General features: G+C 33.0%; 1 protein-coding gene and 1 pseudogene across 6 annotated transcripts in view; one reads left to right on the top strand and one right to left on the bottom strand.

The window, feature by feature from the left end:
- Positions 1-22,024, bottom strand: part of Rtkn2 (rhotekin 2) — a 73,872-nt gene that overhangs the window by 49,365 nt on the left and 2,483 nt on the right. For 5 of the 6 annotated variants that reach the window (XM_087184809.1, XM_021239170.2, XM_021239173.2 and 2 more), the window contains 3 exons: positions 19,076-19,272; positions 4,838-4,896; positions 935-988 (listed from right to left, as the gene is read on the bottom strand). In XM_087184809.1, coding sequence (XP_087040935.1) covers positions 935-988; positions 4,838-4,896; positions 19,076-19,272 — 310 coding nt within the window. Of the gene's footprint in view, positions 1-934; positions 989-4,837; positions 4,897-19,075; positions 19,273-20,912; positions 22,012-22,024 lie in introns of those variants that run through there. The other variant, XM_087184808.1, reaches the window with a different exon arrangement.
- LOC147825605 (U2 spliceosomal RNA) lies at positions 1,625-1,785 on the top strand (annotated as a pseudogene).

Genomic DNA, 22,024 nt, shown 5'->3' with positions numbered 1-22,024 from the left:
GATTTTCTACCAAACTGAAAGCAAAGGAGGAAACCACAAGGATAGATATATAGATAGATAGATGGAAAAAATAAATGCATGAATGAAAGCAGACATGGAAAAAAAACAACTGCTGAATCTTTTAATTTTGTGATGTTTTAAAAAGTATTAAGTAATAAAAAGACTAAATCTTCATTACTGAGAAAATGTAGCTCTTTAGAAAAACTTATTCTCTATAGAAATCAGAAAGATTTATTTAATTCCCACATGCACTCCTTTGTAAATTATATTTCCTAATTGAATAACAAACACTAACTTGATTTTAAATTCTTCATATAAAACTAATTATGCTCAATATGTTTCAGTTTTTTATGTATGAAGAACAAAACTGTCACAATAGAGAAGAGAGATAAATGATTACCATATCTTTTGCCTCTAACAGCTAGAAATCATGTGAGATTAATTTCCATGACTTAAGCAATACATAGATTTGTGAAGAGTACATAAAGCCATAAAAGAAAATGTTGAAGGAAAAAAAACTGAATCAAGCTTAAAATCCTTATTACATCCTATTAAATAATCTGAAGTAACAAAATAGAGCATAAGAGATCTCAAAATTCTGGTCAAACAGAAGAAATGTTACCTTTACCTTTATTCCTTAAACATTTTCATTTGTTTCCTATTTTTCTCTCATCTCCCCACCCTGAGGCCACTACTTACTGTCTCTGCATCAATTCTATCAACTTACAAGTACAATGATAAGGACTGTCTTAATTAGTATCAAAGGATTGTAACATATTTATACTAAAAATCAGAAAACAATAGCTCAACAAGATTCTGCATATTCTGTCAAATGACAATTTATTTCAGTGTGGAAGAAGTCTTTACCTCAATAATCACAAATTTATTATAAACCAAAGAAAACATTTCAATTAAAAATTAAAACCATACATACGTTCTTTATTGCTGAAGTGATCAGAGTCTTTCCACATTAGCGGTATTCGAATATCTATAAAGGGGTAAAAAAAATGACAAGTAATAATTTTGGTAAGTTTTACAGTGACGTGAACTCTGAATCCCATAATAGATTCTCACCATCAAAGCCAAAATAAAATGTAAAACAGAATATTTTATATTTATGGTTTATAATTTTAAGTTATTTAATATAAATTGGGCATGGTAGCACACATTTATAATCCCAGAACTCTGGGAGGATGAGGCAGAAGGACTGCAAGTTCCAGCCCAGCCTGGGCAACTTAGCAATTTAGTGAAACCCTGTTTCAAAATTAGAAAAGGGCTGGTGATGTATATCACTCAGAAAGCCCTGGGTTCAATTCCCAGTACAACACAACACAAAAAAAAGTTATTTAATATATATGAAATTTTGAGATAAGGCAAAAATATATTATTCCTTTCTTATTAAATAACTGTTGTGCTCCATGTACACACACCTTTCTCTTTCTCACTGATTTATAGTGCCGCATTATTAGACATGACATTCTCAGTAAATGTCTGCATCCTGGGTATACATTTATGGATCTAATTAAATCATTTATTACTACCATATATAACCTAATACTAACACCATTCCATTAGAACTATTGTACCTTTACAATATACTTTACTATTAGAAATACCTTTTGCTATCACTTCTCGGCCTTTTGGCTAAGATCAAGTGTGGAAATACTCTTTTCTGAAAGCATCTTATTCTAATTTCTTTATAAGAATTGTGGAACTGTTTTGTCAAAATCTCCCCTCCCACACTTTATTAGTACTGGGTTCAGTTATCCAAATTTAAAAGCTAATAACTATAACACTCTGTCTTTACATAGAATAGCACAATCTATTTACCCTCACATTACAATTAAAGTTATTCTTAGGTCTTTAATATTTTTCAAAGTAGACCTTTTGTGCTATTGTATTTTCTAGTTAGTTATTTGCTAGTTAAAAGATTATTGCTGTTTATAGGTTTATCTTAAACTATGCCACTTTTTACTGAATTCTTTATTAATTCAAATAGTGTTTCAGTAAACTCCCTTAGGTTTCACAGGTCTGTAATCCATTATCTTCAAAGAGTATTCATTTTTCTATTCCTTTTCATTCATTTCATCCTTTACTCTTATTATTTTAGCTAGAATTTCTAAAAGAGTTATATTATAGTGATATAATACAGTTTTATTTTAATTCTTGGTTTTAATGGAAATGCCTGTATTGTTTTATAAATAGGACTTGGCTGATGTCCTGTCAAAAAGCCCCTTCTTGCCTGACCACAGTTGCTGACTCATTTCATTTCACAACTGTCCTGTTCATAGCTGTTCTGGCTCACGGGGGTGGCATTAACAATTTTACTGTCATGGGAGAAACATAGACCCTGACTTCCTCTCCTATGTACCCATAGCCACGGTCAGTCTTGCCCTTTCCCATGACTACCTATGTCGGCTCCCCAAAAGGAGATGGTGGATGTTTCTTCTGTATTCCCCAAGTGATCAGGTACTGTTCAGACAGCAAAGTTAAGTCAAGACTTATCAAATGTGTTTTTTAATTCAGCTTTAAATGATAGAAATTCTTTCCAGACTTGTAGATGGCTGACTCAGTTTTAGTTTACAGTACTCTTACCTCTGTCTTTTCTTATGTTTCTACTGACATGTAATGGTAAACTGAGGGAGCCATAATAAGATGGTTAAATTGATTTTATTAGGTCTTAGAAATCTATCATTTTTAAAGGTGAAAACTGAAGGCTGTAAAGGTAACTCAGTAGTAGAGGGCTTGCCTAGCATGTGCAAGGCACTGGGTTCATCCCCAGTAGTGCAAAAAAAGAAAAAGAAAAAAAGGGAAAATTGAATGAGGTATGTGATGAAGTGATTTGTTTTAGATACTGAATTAGTTGTCAGTGAAAACCCGAGAAAATTATCACAATGTTATTATTTGTTATTTGGCAAAAAGAATAAGGATAAACCTGTTATTCTTTGTAAAAAGATCTGGCCACGTAAGGAAACCCAGAAATGCAAATGTCAGATCTCTCCAGGCTATTGATGTAATCCCAGAAACATTAGGAAATTTTGCTGTAAACATTCCTTTTGGCCAAAATAAGTCACATATTCATCCTAGTGTCAAATGAAAATGCATTTATAAAGGTGAATTTTTTATTTTTGCTTTTATAAATACACAGATAAGATGTAATTAAGTCCAGGCAAAGATGAAAGGAAATTACATATGTACCCCATCTTCTGAGAGTTTCAGTTCCTTAGTTTAATTTAAAATTATCTTCTGGAAAGAAGAAACATATGCAGAAATAAGTTTAGTTTTTATATATTGGGTATTTGTGTTCATAAAAAATATTTTTCTTTTACTTTAAATGCTTTTTTGTAAGTCTCTTCTAAATGTACAGTTAATTCTAATAGCATGAATTGCAGCAGTCAATAAACTACTATGAAATCACAACAGATGTTGAAACTATTAGAGAACTGGAGTCTTCAATAGCAATATATCTCATGTATCCCCAGAGGTGCCACATTTGAAGAAAAGGATTATGTTTAGGTATTTGTAGAAAATCCCTTTTAAAGATGTATAATATTTTATTTATTAATGTTAATAGGTATTAAGCATAATGAAGAACTACCATGTTGGGTAAAGGATACAAGGAGACATAAAACATGTTTATGTCAGTCTTATAAATGGAAAGATGAAGACATGAATATAGTAACTATAAAACAAGCAACAGATATCTACATAGTTCACTTATTTTTCTGAAGAATTTTTTGCTTAGCTGAAGGCAATTTCTGATGTTAGCCAATAATCTGCTAAATAAAATGCAGGTCTATCTTCCTGTATAATTTTTGTTAGCTATGAAGTGAGTTGGGAAGCTGGAAATGGAAAACAGTTCCTTGAGTGACAGGGCCCAAACTGCAGCAGTGGGCTCCCTAAGACATGGGTTTTGGCCAGGGGAAAAAGGAGTTATTATGTAAGGACTGATGGAGGTACAAACAGTTGTTTCCAAAATGTACTGAAGAGATGATATTTGTAAAAGTGCATGACTGTGATAGCATACCCTCGAGTTCACTTCAACTGTGGGATCTCCAGGTCATTGTTTCTGGCTTCCTTAACACTTTGGAGAAACTGAGACTACACAGCATAAGTGCCATCTAGTGGTAGAGGGTCTCCAAATGCATTAGTAATTCAGAGAAAGGAAGTATCATTTCTAAATTGAATGATAACAGGGGATGTTTTATAGATGAGCAAACATCTGAAAAAAATATTTATTTCAGAAGCCAATTAGGCATCTGAAGTCTAGGGTATGTTGACAGAAGGAAAGAAATGTCTGCCTAAATAGACAAGATATATATAGGCATAATGGAAGAAAATGGCTAGAAAAAGAATTAGGTCAAAAAGGAAAACTAGGAAAAAAGTGTGATCTTTTTCCTACAGGTAACAATGATCAGTCTTCTATGTGCCAAGTGCTATGCTAGCTTCTGGCTATAAGGTGAAGAACAAGACAGACAGGTTCCAACACCTGGGGAACAGAAAAAGAATGGAGAGTCAACTGACTTGGATTTGCAGCCCAGCTCAGCCACTTCCAGCAAGTCACTTAACCTTTAAATCTGTAGAAACTGAGAATATTTATCCTATCCATTTTACCAGGTTGCATTGAAGAGAAAATCACCTAACATATGTAACCATTTTTTTAAACTGCAAAGTTCTACACAAATGTAGAGCATTAATGATCAAAACAGAGCTTTCAAATATTTTGATATGAAGAGTTATGGAAAAGGCTAGAAGTAGAGAATAAAACAAACCTTATCAACTCTAGTTACTTTACAGAATTTATTCAGCAATATAAAATAATCCACATACAACATACCTGATATGGCAATCTTTCCTTTACATGCTGTTCGTTCTTTATTTTCAAAATTCATATCACTGTCAAAAGAAACATAATTCCTTCTTAGAAAAGATCTGTTAAGTCTTTCACAAATGCCTACAAATTAAAACAAATATATACCTATGAGTGACTTCCAGTTAATGTAAATATTTAACTCAAATTTTTAAGATGTCAACAGCTAGCTAGATTTAAAAGAAATATATAGAGCTATTCTCTTGATTTTTTTCTTATAAATTTTGTATTCCCTGCTGGCTTCTTTACAATGAAAATCTTTTGTTGCATTTATAAGCAAGATGTACAGTATTTGTCCAGCTACTTGGAAGTGTAATAACTTGAATCACTACTTCACAAGTTAGATTTCTAGCTTACTAGATACAGAGCCCTCAAAGTTAGTATACTTCCCAACATGCAATGTGCTGTTCAAGAATATCTTACTTATCCTTACAGAATCTGAAAAAAATAAAAATTGATACTATGCTTATAGGCAGTTAATATCATATTTCATTTTTCCCAAAATCTAAAGAACTAAGTATTTACTAAGGCAAAGAATAAATTAACTGAAGTGGGAAAGAAAGTGAGTAGGTCTGTAGAGAGAACATAAATGTGGAAAGGAAAAATATCATGACAATAGAAAAAGTTTCAAAGTTAAGTCTGGAGACAAAAGACCCTTTCGCAAAATGTTACAATCTATCATCACCCCCCCCCCAAAGTTTTCAAAGTCACTATTTCCTACTACATCAAAATAATTTCCCTTCCTTAAATATTTCCCCAATATCCCATTTCCTATAACTTGCACTTAGAGATTAGCATTCCATTTGTAAGGCAATATTTCCATGAGTATCTTTGTGTTTCTTTGTCCCTATTCAATTTGGTTAGCTAATTAACTTCCGGTTAACTTAATTAGGTACTTCAAATATGTGATAAGATGGAAATTTTCCATTTGAATACTATTTGATTCTACAAGTTTCTGGAGAAAGATTGAGTGGAAGTTTGAAGTGTGAAGTTAACTAATTTTCTGAATAAGATGACACTAACTCATTGCTTTCAGTAAGCAAATTAAAAACTATGTATTTTCATGCCCGTATTTAAATTTGAAAATAAAATATATCATCTTACTTTTTTACTAGATTAAAGACATAGGTACTATAGGTGAAGTATATTCCACATGAGCTAAAACAATTTACTGACATATCAAGTAGATAAGTTTATGTGGGACATTTACATGGTATTTATAGAATCACACATCAGGTACGACTAAAATACTATAGATTTAAAGTCATATAGTTTTAGAATGCTACCTAATTACTTTATGTTTACACGTGGTACTTATGGAATTCACTCACTGAAAAATGTAAGTACTCACTGATATTTTAAAATAATGTTTCATCGAATCACAAATTTAAGAGTCAAGTTCAACATTAAAGCTTAATTTGCTATACTGGAGAACATCTTTCTCATTGCTTCATCACAAAGTAGAAAGTTCATTTGAATAGTCTAATGCAAATTTTGGTTAAATAATACAGTGAAAAGACCACTAGAAACCAAACATAAATTTTAATTAATTCAAACTGGTACAAGAAAATTTATACAAATACTGTTAGTTGGCATTTGCAAGTAATATCTTAAAAATTATCTTATGAGAATCCATAATACAAGCTTTTAAAATATTTATGTCAATGAAAAAAATGCAAGGAAGCTCTAAGATGATAGATAATTTATGGAATAGGTATTAGACTGTGCTAAAATTGAGTAAATTATGCATTAGTAAATTTGAGGCTTTGGCTGGTAAGTGAAATTCTGAAAACTACCAAAGACAAACTTGGTATTTATCAATCCCTCAAAAGCAAAGATTTTCCCCCTCCATACTATTCATCTACCTGGCCAAATATAGCTTTCTTAACTGCAATTATAAATTTGTATAGACATTTCTACGAGGCAGGAAATTTACTACATATAAATATTATCAAACTATTATATAAATCCAGTTAAGCATACAATCTTAAAGAATAATTCTATCTGAAGAAAAGTGAGAGAAAAACTCAGCTTCAGTTTCTGAAGCTTGAATTATTCTCAAATTCAAATAACTCCAAATTGTTATTTAGGGTAGTAAAATGTGATGTTTTTCTAATTAATCCAAATTGACAATGAAATTGTTAAACTTTATCTGTTTAATAATGTGCTACTGCAGCTAATAGTTTGCTACAGTTAAATAAATACTTATTTGAAAATCTACACTGTTAATGCCAATTCTGAATGCTACAATTAGAGCCAGCCTGAAGAAAAAGGAAATAACCATAAAATTACTGAAACAATGCACAGCTAAATAATAATCCACCTTATTTACATGAACCTGCTTCAGAGCATTATTTTGGCAAGACCTGCAAATGCCAATTAAAAGATAAACATATAAAAGACAAGTTTTGCATTTTATTATACTGCATTTCTGTCAGCAGGTAAATAAAATGACCAACAGAGGGTGCAGGTCAGCTACTTTTTTGCTCAAAATTCTGTATTAAAATCAATTGAGTAAATACAGATTACCTTATTTGATGTTGTTGTATATGGGAATTTAAAATGGCATTTTTTGCCAAAATTAACAAAGAGCACAATGATGAAAGTATTTTACACTTCTTAATGAAATACTAAAAGAATCTGAAATAGTACTCTGTAGAAAGCAGATAAAAAAAAAATCCTTCACCTTTTATGCAAATAGGTGAAAACTAAACTACTCAGAAATGCTTAGTGTGGAATTTTAAGCCATCCTAAAACTATATGGTATAAAATAGCTTTATAAATATCTTAAATTCTACTTCAAATGTGATTAAAAAGCCCCTTTTAACAGACATCGAACTATATAAAGCTTTTAAAAAAATTAGTAATGTTTTAAAATATATGTTTCATAACAGAACTATGAAAACTACACATTTTTTCACTTCCAATATACTTTTTCTTTTTTAAATTTATAGTATATAAGCAATAAACTAGGAAATGGGTATATAGTAATCACATAAAACTTGGAGTTATTTTGGCACTATTAAAAGTCACAATTATGTTGAATGATACACATAATTAAACCCTATAAATTACTCTAGTTAGTATTATTTTTTAAAGCCAAATAAATCTCAGAATTTAAGTCAAGAAGAGATGGATTAGGTTGGGAAGGGGTAGAGGGATGGATACATAATATTGCTTAAAATATAAGTTCTGTGAGTGCAGGGTTTTTGTTTTGTTGGTCTAGTTTGTTCATTGCTGTAATGACAAGTGCCTATTACACAACTTGGTACATTCTAAGGTACTTAACGTTCAAAGACTGTTCAAAGAAATGAAATAACAATATGATCATTTTGATGGAGCACACAGTAGATTTGGACTCTTAAATCTTAGGATTGAATTTTACTCATCATTAACTAGTTATGTAAGTGAGTTGCTGTTAACCTTGTAGCCTTAACAGCCTTCTCTGTAAAATGAGGGAAGTACTTATCTCATAAAGTTACTCAAAGAATCAATGTTTTAAATGTATTTTGTCATTCAAGTTATATAAATGCAAGGATTATTTTGAGTACTGTATTTATATTTTGAGGCCCAGTATTTAGCTTGGTGTTTATGTAGAAGAGGTACTAAACTATTTGCTAAAGTGATCAGAGTATGATTTGTCAGTTGCAGTAAAATAGTGGTAGCCATCCAAACAAGATTCTCTTTACACATACTGCAAAGGCTTTAGATCAACAAGGTAAACAAAATCACCTATAGCTTTCACCAACAGCATAACTAGGAAATAGAAACTACTGCAAACATCACCTTACATATGAATGGGAAAACTAACATCTGAAACCATCAAAGATAGCTCTAGGAGGCCATACTCAAGTAAGAGGTATCCACGGGTTGATATTCCACTCCACTTCCAGAAAAGGAGCTGGCCATTAAAACCAGGCAGTTATTAGGGCACTAGTTCCTGGGGAGCTGAAAGGAAGAACCCCAAAAGTATTCTAGTTCAAGAGTTAAGTCTTCTGAAAATGATGTATAGAGATAAGTGTCCTTTGGAGGCTCATCATGGGAAAAGAAGGGAAGAAAGTAGTTGAAGTTAAAAACTCCAAGAAAGAAAATAGTGCCAAAGTATCAAAAAATCAACCAACCAACATTTCAAAAGGTAACATCTTCACGGTTCTAAAAATAGTAAACATTACTGAACTAAGAAACCAAGTAATCCCTTCTAACAATGTCCAACCCTCACCACTAGACAGGACCCAGGAAAATTCCACGTACTTTACTAGGAATCTTAAAAAAAAAGACCCCAATATCCATAGAAAGCCATTATAAATAAAAGTAGAAGATTGAACCTCATCAAGTGATAAAAACTCTCTACCAACTCTGCCTTGAAGAAATATGAAGTTACAAAAACTAATACAATGCTCTAAAATTGATTAAGTATAGTTAACTTATTAAGTATCAAACCAGGGATGCAAATATGATATCAGAAATCTGAAATCTAAAATGTCATACTAGTGAAGAAAAAAACAATAGGCAGTTATGCAACAAGAAAAAAAAAGAAACTGGGAAAAAAATCATTTTTGAAGTGGACAATTAAATATAAGATGCCCAATGACAGAAGCAAAAATAAACTAAAAGATACAGCAGGTGGGAATGAAAAGAATCAAAAGAATAAAAATGAAGTGTTTAAAAAAGATCAGGCTAGGCTTGGTGGTGCATGCCTGTAATTCCAGGGAGGATCTTTGTGAGTTCAAGGCCAGACTGGGCTACATAGTTAGTTCAAAGCCAACCTACACTACACACCAAGACCCTGTTTCAAAAAATACATAAATAAATAAAATAAAATAAAAAAAGATCAAAAGTGATATATAGACAAAGAAGATCCAACTTATGTGTAATTTGAAATAAGAAAAACAAAGTAATAAAATTGGATTAACACTTTATAGTACAGAGAAAAATTTCCTGAAAATAAACTGTATATTCAAAGGGCCCTAAATGAGACAAATGGTCAGCTTTACACATATTCCAGTAAAATGATTAGACATTCAAATTTTTAAAAAATAATTTTCAGTCTCCAAAGACCAAGTCCTTCACAAAATAAAGAAAATTAAACATTAGATTTGTTTATAACATGACAACATGCAGCAAGACTTCCAATAAACTAAAAAAAATGTTGAGTAAATATTTTATAACTAGACAGAGTACCCTTTATGTGGCAACACTAAAGAAAAGCATTTTGAACATGCAAGAACATAAGAAAACTATACAGTTGTTGAGGAACCTATTAGCTGATGAGCTTTCTTTTAAAAGGTTATTTTGGAGAGCCAGGGACATAGCTCAGTGGCACAGTGCCTGCCTGGTAAGCACAAGGCCCTGAGTTCAATTCCTGGTACCAAAAAAAAAAAAAAAAAAAAAAAAGATTATTTTGGAAAGTACTGTAAAAGGGAAGGTAGTTAACATTATGTATAACACGGACCTAGAAGCTGGGCCTGCAGATGTTCAATGGGTAACTAAAACCAGAATAAAGCCTGTCATTTCTATCTTCATTTTACATGCCTCCCTAATTACCCAAAATTTTGGGTCATATCCCTATTCAGCTCTGCATGTGGACACATTACTCTCTTAAAAGTATCTTTATTACAAGGTTTATTGGCCTAAATTTACCTAGCCTATCTTATCCCCCTTTAAAACTAAGACACAAAGATAAGAGTAAAGTAATTTTCAGAATTTACAGGAATATCTAATTGTCAGCTTTAACAACGTTCAGTTCCAGGCCCTCTGAAGCAATACCTACAACTTGCCACTCATTATCCTAAACCTGTAATCACCTCAGAGTCCTGGAAACTCAAAGTCCCAAAGACCACTCCATAATGAACTCACCCCCCACCATGAGCTCACCCCTCAAGTGGGAGCAATTACTCCTAAAGAGAACTGAGGCTGTGTCCCAAGTCAAAAGCCCTCATCTCCTGAGGACTGAACAGTTCTCTCAGGTGATGATGGCTCTCCCAGGACCTCATAAAATCAGTCCTAAGAATTAATACCCAGACCAAGACTTGACCAAGATTACCTATACCTCCCAAGGCATGCAAACCCAGACCCTTGCTTGGTTTCCTTTTTCTTTAAAATCCCAACATTTCCCTCAGCCCCTGAAGGTAGACCTTGAACTACTCTGTGCTTCCCAACATGGTAATGCTGATCAAAGGTCCTTCCCGGTCCTTTACCACTGCTTGTCTCCTTGACTATGATTGATGGCTGAGCATGATCTATTGGAATACTTGGAGCTGGGGGTTTGCCCTAGAAGCTCAGTAACAACTATACATATTTAACCATGGATCAATGACTAACACAAAGGTGGAGATGAGTACAAGATCAGCACGTAAATATTATCCACTATACCACAGCAGAAATGACATAATTTTTTTTAAAGCATGGAAGACAGAAAAGGGGAAAACACAGCAAGTCACTAACCTCGACAAAGATAAGTAGAAACAAAATTATACCATTAAAAAAAATAGAAACTTAATAGACACGAGGGAAGAACTAAGGGCATTAAAGTTATCACCATATATATTTTTAAATATTAAAGTTCAGTAACTACTATAACTGATAGTTATTCCCAAATTAAATCAAATACATGTCATATTAAATACAAATGGACCTAATTTCCCCATGAAACAAAAAACACACCTTCAAAACGAATCAGAAAGACTAAAAGTAAAAAATGAGCAAAGATATGTCAAATGAAAACACTTAAGAAAGCAGAGGATATGGTTCTGTTGTCAGGCAAGGTAGAATTCAGGCTCAAAAGTATTATGTGAGATAATAACAAAAGGACACTTTATAATTCTAAAGTGACAATGATTATAAGTACCTATTGGGTACTTTCTGGTTCTCTTTGAAGGTATGTTTTTTGTTTTATGGGGAAATAATCTTCAAAAAGAATGAACAGATAATGGATAAAGACAGCAACACCCTAATAACAACAACAACAAAGCTTAAGCCCACCTATTTCAATACAAGACATTTCAGGTAGTCAAAAAGTAAGGCTATAGAAGACCTTAAAAACAAATAGGAAACTTTGCACCCCAATAAAAAACCCAATGAAACAATCATGAGAATGGACTGTACTAAGTCATGAAGAAACGTTAAGTTACTCCACAAAGTAGAAAAAAAATTTGTTTTAGAGAAAGATGCAGTTAAATGAATTCCTCTTTTGGCAATGGCAGAATAGTTCACTTTGAAGAAATTCTCCCACAGTAAAAACAAAAAAACATCATTTCAAGTAACTTTTGAACATAGTTATCAGTTCACTATCCACAGAGATGTCTATCTATCCATCTATCTATCTATGTACAGAGCCATAAAGAACTTATTTTTAACTGCATCATAAAAAATAAGAAATGGTGGGTGGTGAGACAAATAAAGGATAAACCAAATATAGCAATATATTAATTATAGAATCTGTGTGGTGGGTATATGAGTCTTCATTGTACAATTCTTTCTACCTTTTTATATGCTGAAATATTCTCATAATTCTTGTATGTTGAAAAAAATTGCAAAGAAATCCCGAATTTGCCTAGGTAGGCTTAGTTCCATAATTATTAAACTATTTTACATAATCACAGCATAAAAAAGGAAATATATTTATTTTTACTAATGAAGATTTTCAGAATAACACATAAAAATAAAAAAATTCATGCAAATAAAAAGCTGTAAGTTATCAATCTAAACTCACAATTTAAGTTGCACAGCTATGCCCACTGAAAAAGGTCAATGATCCTCTAATAACAATGAGCTCACTAAATACACAGACTGTTCTTAAAATATACTCACCATTAAAGGAAACCAGTACTCTGAGAAATGGCTAACTCAAGGTGCAGAACAGGAAATACATGGCAACCCTGGGTCTCCCTTTGTGTCAGAAAGCAAAGAAGCTCTTAATGACTAATAGAGGCTTGTGAAAATAACAAACATGCCAGCTGGAAGCAACTCCCACTGAACAAATGTGAGACAAGTTTACTATCAAAAAATATTAATGACGATAATACACTGAACAAATAAAAATCCATAAAGTATATAAAAAATTGAAATGCTCTCCTTTACAAATAAGTATCAGCCAATAGTTGTTGAAAAATAAAAGAATTAAATGATCATTGTTTTTGCAAACCCTATTATACCTGATTTAGGTAAAGATCATAAATAGATGATAAAGCCATTAAGTTAAAGCTTGCTGAATAACGGAATATTCAGCCAGCTCTCATACCCCAATATTACTTACAAAGTGCAGAGAAAACCAATCTGCCACAAGAGAAAACTAACCTGACAACTGTCATCTAAAACAAGGGATCCAACTCACCATCACTCAAAGTGGAAATACTGCATCAACTGAAGTATATACAGTACCCAGCCTTACCTAGAAAAATTCTTGCAAATGTTTAACCTGAGTCTGATCAAACCTTTAGACCCAACTTCCAGAGAATATGAGAAAATAGAGAATATGAGAAAAGGTTCATAAGAAAACAATTTGACAAATGTGGAATATAAAATTTTTAATATTTTTTAAGCTTTAAAAAGAAAAGTCTGGATTTCTCAAAGCATTAATAAGGGGTTTTTACTTATTTATTTTGACACAGGGTCTCAAGATGTAGTTCAGGCTGGCCTTGAACTTGCAGTGATCCTCCTGCTTCAGCCTCCCAACTGCTGAGATTATAGGTATGTGCCACCATGCCCAGATTGATGAGGTTTTTAGAAAAAGATTAAATAAAAGAAAACAAAGATATAACCAAATGTATTATATGAATTTTGATTGAGTTCTGGTTTCAAGGGGGAAAAAACTTAGATTTTAACAACTGAGTAAAGTTGAATATAGAGTGAATAGTAGATTATTATCATGAAATATTAATATTTTGCTTATAATCATATTTAGATTATGTAGAAAAATGTTCTTCCTTCTATAAGATATATATCAAACTACTAAGGCCTACATAGCATGTTGTTTACAACTAATTTTCATATGATTCAACAACAAAAAATTGTTCACATGTGGGGTGTGTGTGTGTGTGTGTGTGTATGTGTCCACGCACATGTGTATACAGAAAAAAAGAGAGAGTAGAGTGGAGGAACATATATGGCAAACTGGCCAATCTGGTAGATAATGCTCATGATATTCATTGTATAGTATTTTATTTTTTATATACAAAAAATTTCATAATAAAAAGGTGATTTAAAAAGTGAACAAAGTAGGGAATACATTACCACCAAAGAGGCTTGGGACAGCAAAACACAGGAGTAAGCTAAGAATATGAAAAGGGACAAAAAAAAAGAATAGCTAGTATACAATTAACTATTAAATTAATTCTCAGCCCCAATTGCTCATTACACACATGAAGGGAGATAGGGCAAAACTATCTACTATCTATGAAACACATATTAAATTGAAAGTGGACAGAACTATCAGGTGTTCTCAGCACACAAGGAACACAGAGGAAGAAGAGAACCAACATAAGAATTGCCCCTAAGCTCCAGGCACTGATACACACAAGAGCCTATGAAATGAAGGTGATAACATCTTTCTTTCATTATAAGAACCAGACATTGTCCTGTTTCCAAAACTTGATAATCTAATTGAAAAGATGTATTTATTAATACCTCATAGGTTATAGTAAATTATAATGAGCGATTCACTAGTAGCAATTCAGATGCTATCAGAACTAAGAAGCAAGTAATCATTTTTTGAGTCTTTGCTATGCGCATAAAGGAAAAAAAATCAGTCACTTTCTGAATAGAAAAATCAAGGAAACTCAGTTGTAATAGTTAATGACTTCAAAACACAAGAGGTTCTGCTATGTGGGATTGGAAGATAGGGCACTTTAGTATATAAGCAAAGGCTCTGGAGATGAGAAAATTTAAGAACTGTTTTGAGGATACAGATCAAGCAATTGTCTGCAAAAACATGTAAAGTAGAAAATGAGAGATAAGTTGGGCACCATGGTACATGCCGGTAATCCTAGGTATTTGGGAGGCTGATACAAGAGGATGGCAAGTTCAAAGCCAGTCTGGGCAGCTTAGGGAGACTGTCTCAAAAAAGGCTGGGGATATTGTGCAGTGGTGAAGTGTTTGCCTAGCATGCACAAGGCCCTGGGTTCGATCCCTAGTAGAGGGAGAGAAGGGTGGAGGAGAACTATGAAAGTAGTTTAGAAATAGACCTAAGAAAATTCGGTATTTGGCAAGCATTAGCTGCTTTTTGAAAGTAGTTTGATAGAAGTAGTCTTTTAAATAGAGAGATCCTAGCTATTATAAGCCGGAAAAAGGGAGGGGGTGGTCTAGTTTAGATAAGACAAGCAATTAACAGTTTACTATAAACAAGCCATTCTACTCTCTAAATTGAGGAAGGATTGTCTCTCACCTTCTAGTCAATCTAGAAAAAGTCACCTTTTTGGATCAGTAGGAGTTCACTTTGAATTGTACATAAATCTGAGTATTTTTTATTTTTCAGGCATAAAAAACAGGCAGTATAATAGAAGGTATTTCATACTTACATACAATCTAGGACAATGCTTTAGTTATACAGTATTATTGGGATACTATGGCAGTGAAACATATAACTAGTTGATATTCTCAGAGCACGTGTAGTTTAAAAAAATATCACTGATTTCTCAACTGGAGTGCCTCATCTAAACCACAGAGTGGTTTGCAATTCTTCCAAGGTTGGTACAAAAGTAGCACTATTTTAGTATACAAAAACTAAGTGAATGCACAAAGTAGAATGTCTTGGGGCATTAGGGCTTAATTCTTTCCTGGAACCCCAGGAAACTAATCTTATAAACTAATCTTTAAAAAGGCTATAAAATGAAGTAAGATTAGTTGATGGTTTTAATAACTCATCATTTTGAGAAATAGCTGAAAAGTGTTAGCAGAATGGTTGTGTCTGGATAGAGAGCACTTTGAGTGAAGATCTATTAGATAAGCCCCAAGGAAATTCATGTGCTACTTGCGATTTCCTCATTTCTCTAATCAAGTTATTTTGTTATTAGATCCATCGGTCTGTTCTTAAATATTTACCCTAAAAATTATTTCAATGATTTTTTTCTCATCACCCTTTAATACTCAGATAACCTCCCCCAGAGACACATTTTTATCATGCCTCTTCCCTGGGTAAAATGATAAAGGATAAGTCATAAACAGATAAATGTTAAGCCCTATAACAGCTCACCATGGCAGCCAGAGTGGGAAAAAGGCCAGGGACTTTTTTTGACAGAAGGAACACAAGCTTTAAGTTATCTGGATGGATGTCTTAGCCAAACAAGCACTGTGTGCCCTTGAAACAGTTATCTACTGGTTTGAAATCCTAGTTCCCAATTCTTTCATAAAGATGCTTATTTGTACTTTTATCAGCTTTTAATGTGATGTTTGTGAACCCTGTAGCACAATTCCTGATACCAAGAAATGCTGTCAATTAACACCCACCAGTTCTCTTGCATTCCAGGCTTTCTCAAATTCTGTACCCCTTCCTCTTTCTTTTCTTCTTTGGCTTGATCTTCAGCCTCAATCAACTCATCTCTCCACTGCTCTTGTATAATTCATGCTCATCGTCCACGCTAAGCTTTCATTTTGCTATTCCTTTTTCTTGGAATGTTGTCTTTTTCCTACTCACTAAACTCTCCATCCTTCAAAAGCTACAAGATCCAGACCCACTTCCTTTATTGGACATTCCTCAGTCCAATCATTCCATACTGATTTGATTCTTCTTTGAAAAAGTCCAGGCTTATTGTCTATACTTTCAACATTTTATCATAAAATTTTAAGACAGTCTAGAGTTGTTCTCATTAATGCTATTTATTTTATAAATATAAAATGGAACACTTCTGTGTCTCAAAGACTAAATTAACTAAGAAATAGATTATGAGTTTCTAAAGCCAACATATTTGCTGCACATGAATATATTGTTCTTGGTTGACAATCTGTTTTTCGTGAATAGACACCTTAGTACAATGCTTAGTAAGTGGTCTTCAGGCAATAGATATTTGGTAAACATAAGGCTGACTAATCAAATGCAATAATTCACATGATTTTCTTCAAGGAACTAAACTATCATAAGATTCATTAATCTTCACATCATTTTCATGTAATAAGAAAGCAAGTACTAAAATTTCCAGTTGTATTAGATCAGTGGCCTCAGGTTTTATCTGCACCTATAAAATGAAGTTGTAAACAAAAAATCCATACAGAATACTCAATATTTTTTTTTAAATTCTAGAAATAATTTCAATAATTATGGGCAGCAATGTTTTCATGAGTGGTGAATATAAATATGTGTATGGAAACAAAGATATTTTCATCTACAAAAGATAATCACAAAAAAGAAATGAAGATATACATTTTAGTTAAGATCCAAGATTCCACCCGCCCCTCATCTTTGCTACATAAATCTAGCAGAGATTAGGCTTATTTCACATTTTTTCATCAGCAACCTCAGAAAAGTTATACTAAGAACATGGACAATTCAAAATTCATAATAAATATTTAAAAGAACATTAAATATGGCAGTAGATATGGATCCCAGCATATTCCAGATACTGTGCGAAAAGATATAATTGAATACTTACTCTTACACTTTTTTTTTCAGTACCAGAAATTGAACTCAGGACCTCATGCTTGCCAGGCAGGTGCAATACCACTGAGCTAAATCCCCAGGCCCACTTCTATACTTTCTTAAACCAGTACTTTTTTTTTTTTAGTACTTCTTAAATTTTTCCTCTGTAACTGTCCTGACCTTGACAAAATACCATTATAAAAGCTGAAAACATAACCTAAAACTATATCACATTCTAAATTCTCATACTTCATCGTAAAAGTTTATCCTCTAAGATGTGGCATATTTACTCAAATGCTTTGCATATTTGCTGACAGATCATGTACTGTGAGTGACATATGTGGCCCACTTTGAGAAGCAATAACTCAAACTAATGTATGCGTATGAGAAAAGTATTTTCCTAGATTATGATATAGAAGCAATTTCACTAATATTGCTCAGGGCACATAATAAGAGAATTATTTGACATTTGTTGAGTACTAAGTATGTAAAAGCCATTCCATGAGAACTGTGTAGATAGATATAGATATGTGTATATACACACACAAACAAAATCTCAATTTTCAAAATGTAAAGATTACCATGCCTACTATAATGAAGGAACTGAGACATAAAGAGATTAAAATAGCTATTCTATTACAATACAATTTAATGAATATGGTTCCTTTTACTCAGGTCTCTAGCACATCATGACCTCATTAATGTATTTTATTTTTACAGACATCTTCTCTAAGCTATTTTTACTTTCTTTTTAAGAATTTAATGAAAGTATATTGGGACCAGTTCAACAACCACTGAGGTCTACAAAATACTTCTCACGTGTAGCAGAGTAAGGCTAATCAACTGGCATAACACTATTTATACTAGCCACTAAACTGGGTCAATTCTTAGGTCTAAGAGAATTGGCAACGTAAATAGAATAGGATATAATTTCATACACAAGTCATAGATCTAATTCAAAAAGGGACTATGGCGTAACAGAGAGAACATAGAAACAAGTTTCTTAGAAAATCTTAACTAACATTAGCTTCTGTCATTAGATTCTTGCCCATCTGAAACTTATGTTCATCATATGAAAGGATATGCTAGCAGATTCTTAAGTTTTCTTCCATTCATAAGGTTTTATATCTTTATAAATTTGCTGTCCACTCATTTTAATTTCTTTAGGTTTTTATTACTTTAAGATACTATATTTTTATTAGTATATCTCTAAGCAATTAATTTTTTATCTACATTTCTATGTATTCAACTACCAGCCTTGGTCCATTCTCCTTAAAATATTCCCTTGGTCCTTGCTTCTTAACCACATTCATTATTCATTTCATAGTAACTTATTGAGCACAACAAAGTTGCCCAACAAAAGTTGCTGCTTTACAGTAAGTTTACTCAAAATATTTGAGTAAACATTTGTCAAAAAGTTTATGATGCCAGCTGCTACTTCAGTGTATTTGTTTTTACAAAGGTTTGGTGATTTGACATTTATACTTAAGCTTAAATGCAAATATTTAGGAACATTAAAAGTCATAGGTAGGGCCAGGGATTTAGCTCAGTGGGGCCGCCGCCTGTCTCGCAAGCCCAAGGTCCCAAGTTCGATCCCCAGTACCAAAAAAAAGTCATAAGTAAATTATGCTACTAACCATTGTCCAGTTTGATTTGCAATCTGCTCTTCTAATTTCTGTAGCTTGGATGTGTAAGCCTTTATTCGAGCATTGCACACCATGAGATTCTTAACTGCATGTAAAATTTGGTCCTTCTGAGTGCTCAGGGAAAGGAGTTTCCATATTCCTTCTCGAATTCGAATTTCTAAATCTATTTTCTCTTGAATGCTGCAGTCCTAAAATAAACAGAAAAGTATTTTTAAAAGGTAGCAAAAATCCAAATTACATGTCTTTTTACATTTAACATGAAAAATGCATTGCTATCATTCATTTTATATCTTATTTTGAAAAAACACATAACATATTAAAATAGATCTATTTTTAAAAGCTCTTTGCAGTCAGGCATGGTGGCACATGCCTGCTATCGCAGCAGTCAGGAGGCTGAGGCAGGAGAAATGCCGTGAGTTCGAGGCCAGCTTGGGCTCCATAGTGAGTTCAAGGTCAGCCTGAACTACATAGCAAGACCTTGTCTCAATCAATCAATCAATCAGTCAATCAATCTCTTTGTAAAAGTTTAATTTCTGCTGTTATTAGAGGTCTTTATAATCTACTAGATAAACAGAACAGAAGCAAAGAACATTACATGTTCTTATTTTAACTATACTAGGTTTAAAAGTGTTCCTCAAAATTCATGTCTATCCACAATCTCAAAATGTATCCTTTACTAGATATAGAGCTCTGCAAATGATATTAATATGAAGTCATACTGGACTATGGTAGGCCTCAAATTCAATAATTAGGGCCTTATAAAAAGGCCATGTGAAAATGCATATACAAGCTAAAGAACACCTAGGATTAACGGCAACAATCAGAAGCTGGAAAAGGCAAGGAAGGACTCTTCCCAAGGACTTCCAGGGGGAATGTGGCTCTGCCATTACCTTGATTTCAGACCACTTATCTCCAGAACTATAGAGAGAGAAAAAATTCCCTTTTCTAAACCATACAATGTTGGTCATTTATTATGATAGCCTTAGGAAACGTACACTGTAACTAATGTGAGTAATACCCAACATGTATATACAATATAAACTTTATCATGGGATGGTAAAATGTAGTTGAGGAAAACCTTTCTGAAAGAGGAGATTTTGAAGAAAGGAACCAAGGCTTAGCCCCAAGGAGTTAACAGGCCATTTATCATGATAGGCAGTGTAAATAAAACCTCAGAAATGACAGAGTGAAACCACTGTGCTTAGAAAATGTGAGAGGCCTTAGTTATCTGGAACATACACTTAGAATACAGTTATGGACATACTTATTTTCATTTTAAAAGTCATCAAGAAATTACCAAGTGTTTTAAACCTAAAAGTCTTTCATTCTATTTAATTATCTTGCAATGGCCTGATTCTATATTTCATTTTTAGCATTCAAATTCTACAAACTGAATGTACAGTTTTGACTTTATTCCATCACTTTGTAAAATTTATTAATCATAGAGATACTCTTTTTTACTACAAACATAGACTATTGTCTATTTCTAAACATTAAGTGACCATCCTGGCTTCTCTAGATAAAAATTAAAACACTATTACGTCTAATGTATCAAAATACACATTGTAAAATGTGAATGAAATCTAAGAAAGCTCCAGATATTAAAGTCAATTTTAAAAAAGATAGAAATTGGAAGCTAATAGTCTATAAAGATTATTTCTCTCAAAAAAAAAATAGTAGATCATTTAACTTGGCTATCCAAATCAATCAACCGTACTAGTCACATGCAGAAAACAGATCTGTTTAATTCCCTTCTATAATTACATCACATAATCACCACATTAAAACCTTCTCTTGTAGTGATGCAACTCAAAACTAGTGTACGTACTATATAAATGTAGTCATTTGCTGGTTTCCTTCTTTACACGATTGAATTTCAACTCCATTTCATCTTTTTATAACTTGTCAGCCCTGAAGTAAATTCTTCTTTAACGAAATTAGCAATTAATTAGAAGAATTATCTATGTGACCCATATGTCTAAAGAAATAAACTCTGACAGACTGGTTAGTGTTGGAGAGTGCAAGCAGGGAGCAACTTGAAGCTGGATACATAGCTTCACCCCACAACTCAAATATAAATAAATACCATCTGGTGCCATTAAATTCAACTTAGCTTTTTAAATGCAGAAATGAGGCAACAAGTTGAAGTAGTTCAGTGCTTCTCAATGCAGGCTTAGAAACACCTAAGAACCACATGAACCAGAGAGGACGGGCCTTTGGAAAGTACCTAAATCCTTTACTCCCAACTAATTAGCATCTCTGAAGGTGGGACATAAGTTTTTTGCATTTTTATCTTCTTTCTTTTGTTTCTTTTTCAATTTTTCTAGTGATTCAGTGTTCAGGATAAAGAAATACTGTTGGATTACTGAAAATTCTACCCCAATCTCCAAAGGTGCAACAACCTTGAGGAACCAGCAGGTGGCCGCAGCCACATTAATGAACCAGTCCGGGCTTAGGATTTGCATCCAGTAAATGAAGACTGTCTTCTCCCCCTAACTTATTAAAAGACTCCATAAAATCAGAGGCTGAGGAAATAGTGGAAAAGGGGAATATAAAGTCAGAGTTTTAAAAAATTTATGTGAAAATGAAGTTAATATTCATTTAGAAAATGAGATAGTCAGCAGACATTACTATTAGAATTTTATCCTTTAGAACAGGCATTAGCAAACTATGACCTAACAGCACCTATTTTTTTTATCCAGTTGCATTAGAGCACATCCACTCTATTGTCTGACTACTTTCAAGCTACAGTGACAGAGTAATTTCAAGAGAAACAGCAGCCGGGGATGTAGTTCAGTGGCGCTGCACCTGCCTCGCAAATGCAAGGTCCTGAGTTGATCACTAGTAGGGGGATGAGGGGATGACAGCAGGGCATGCAAAACAGTTACTTTCTGGCCCTTTACCCACCCCAGTTAACACATGTAGTAAACTATAACCCTA

This window comes from Heterocephalus glaber, unplaced genomic scaffold, assembly GCF_053883595.1.
Source record: "Heterocephalus glaber isolate CG9 unplaced genomic scaffold, H.glaber_assembly_v1.0 deba00001497, whole genome shotgun sequence".
NCBI classification, from domain to species: Eukaryota; Metazoa; Chordata; class Mammalia; order Rodentia; family Bathyergidae; genus Heterocephalus; species Heterocephalus glaber.
Note: the sequence above shows the minus strand (reverse complement) of the source record. Positions and strands in the feature narration are given on the sequence as shown.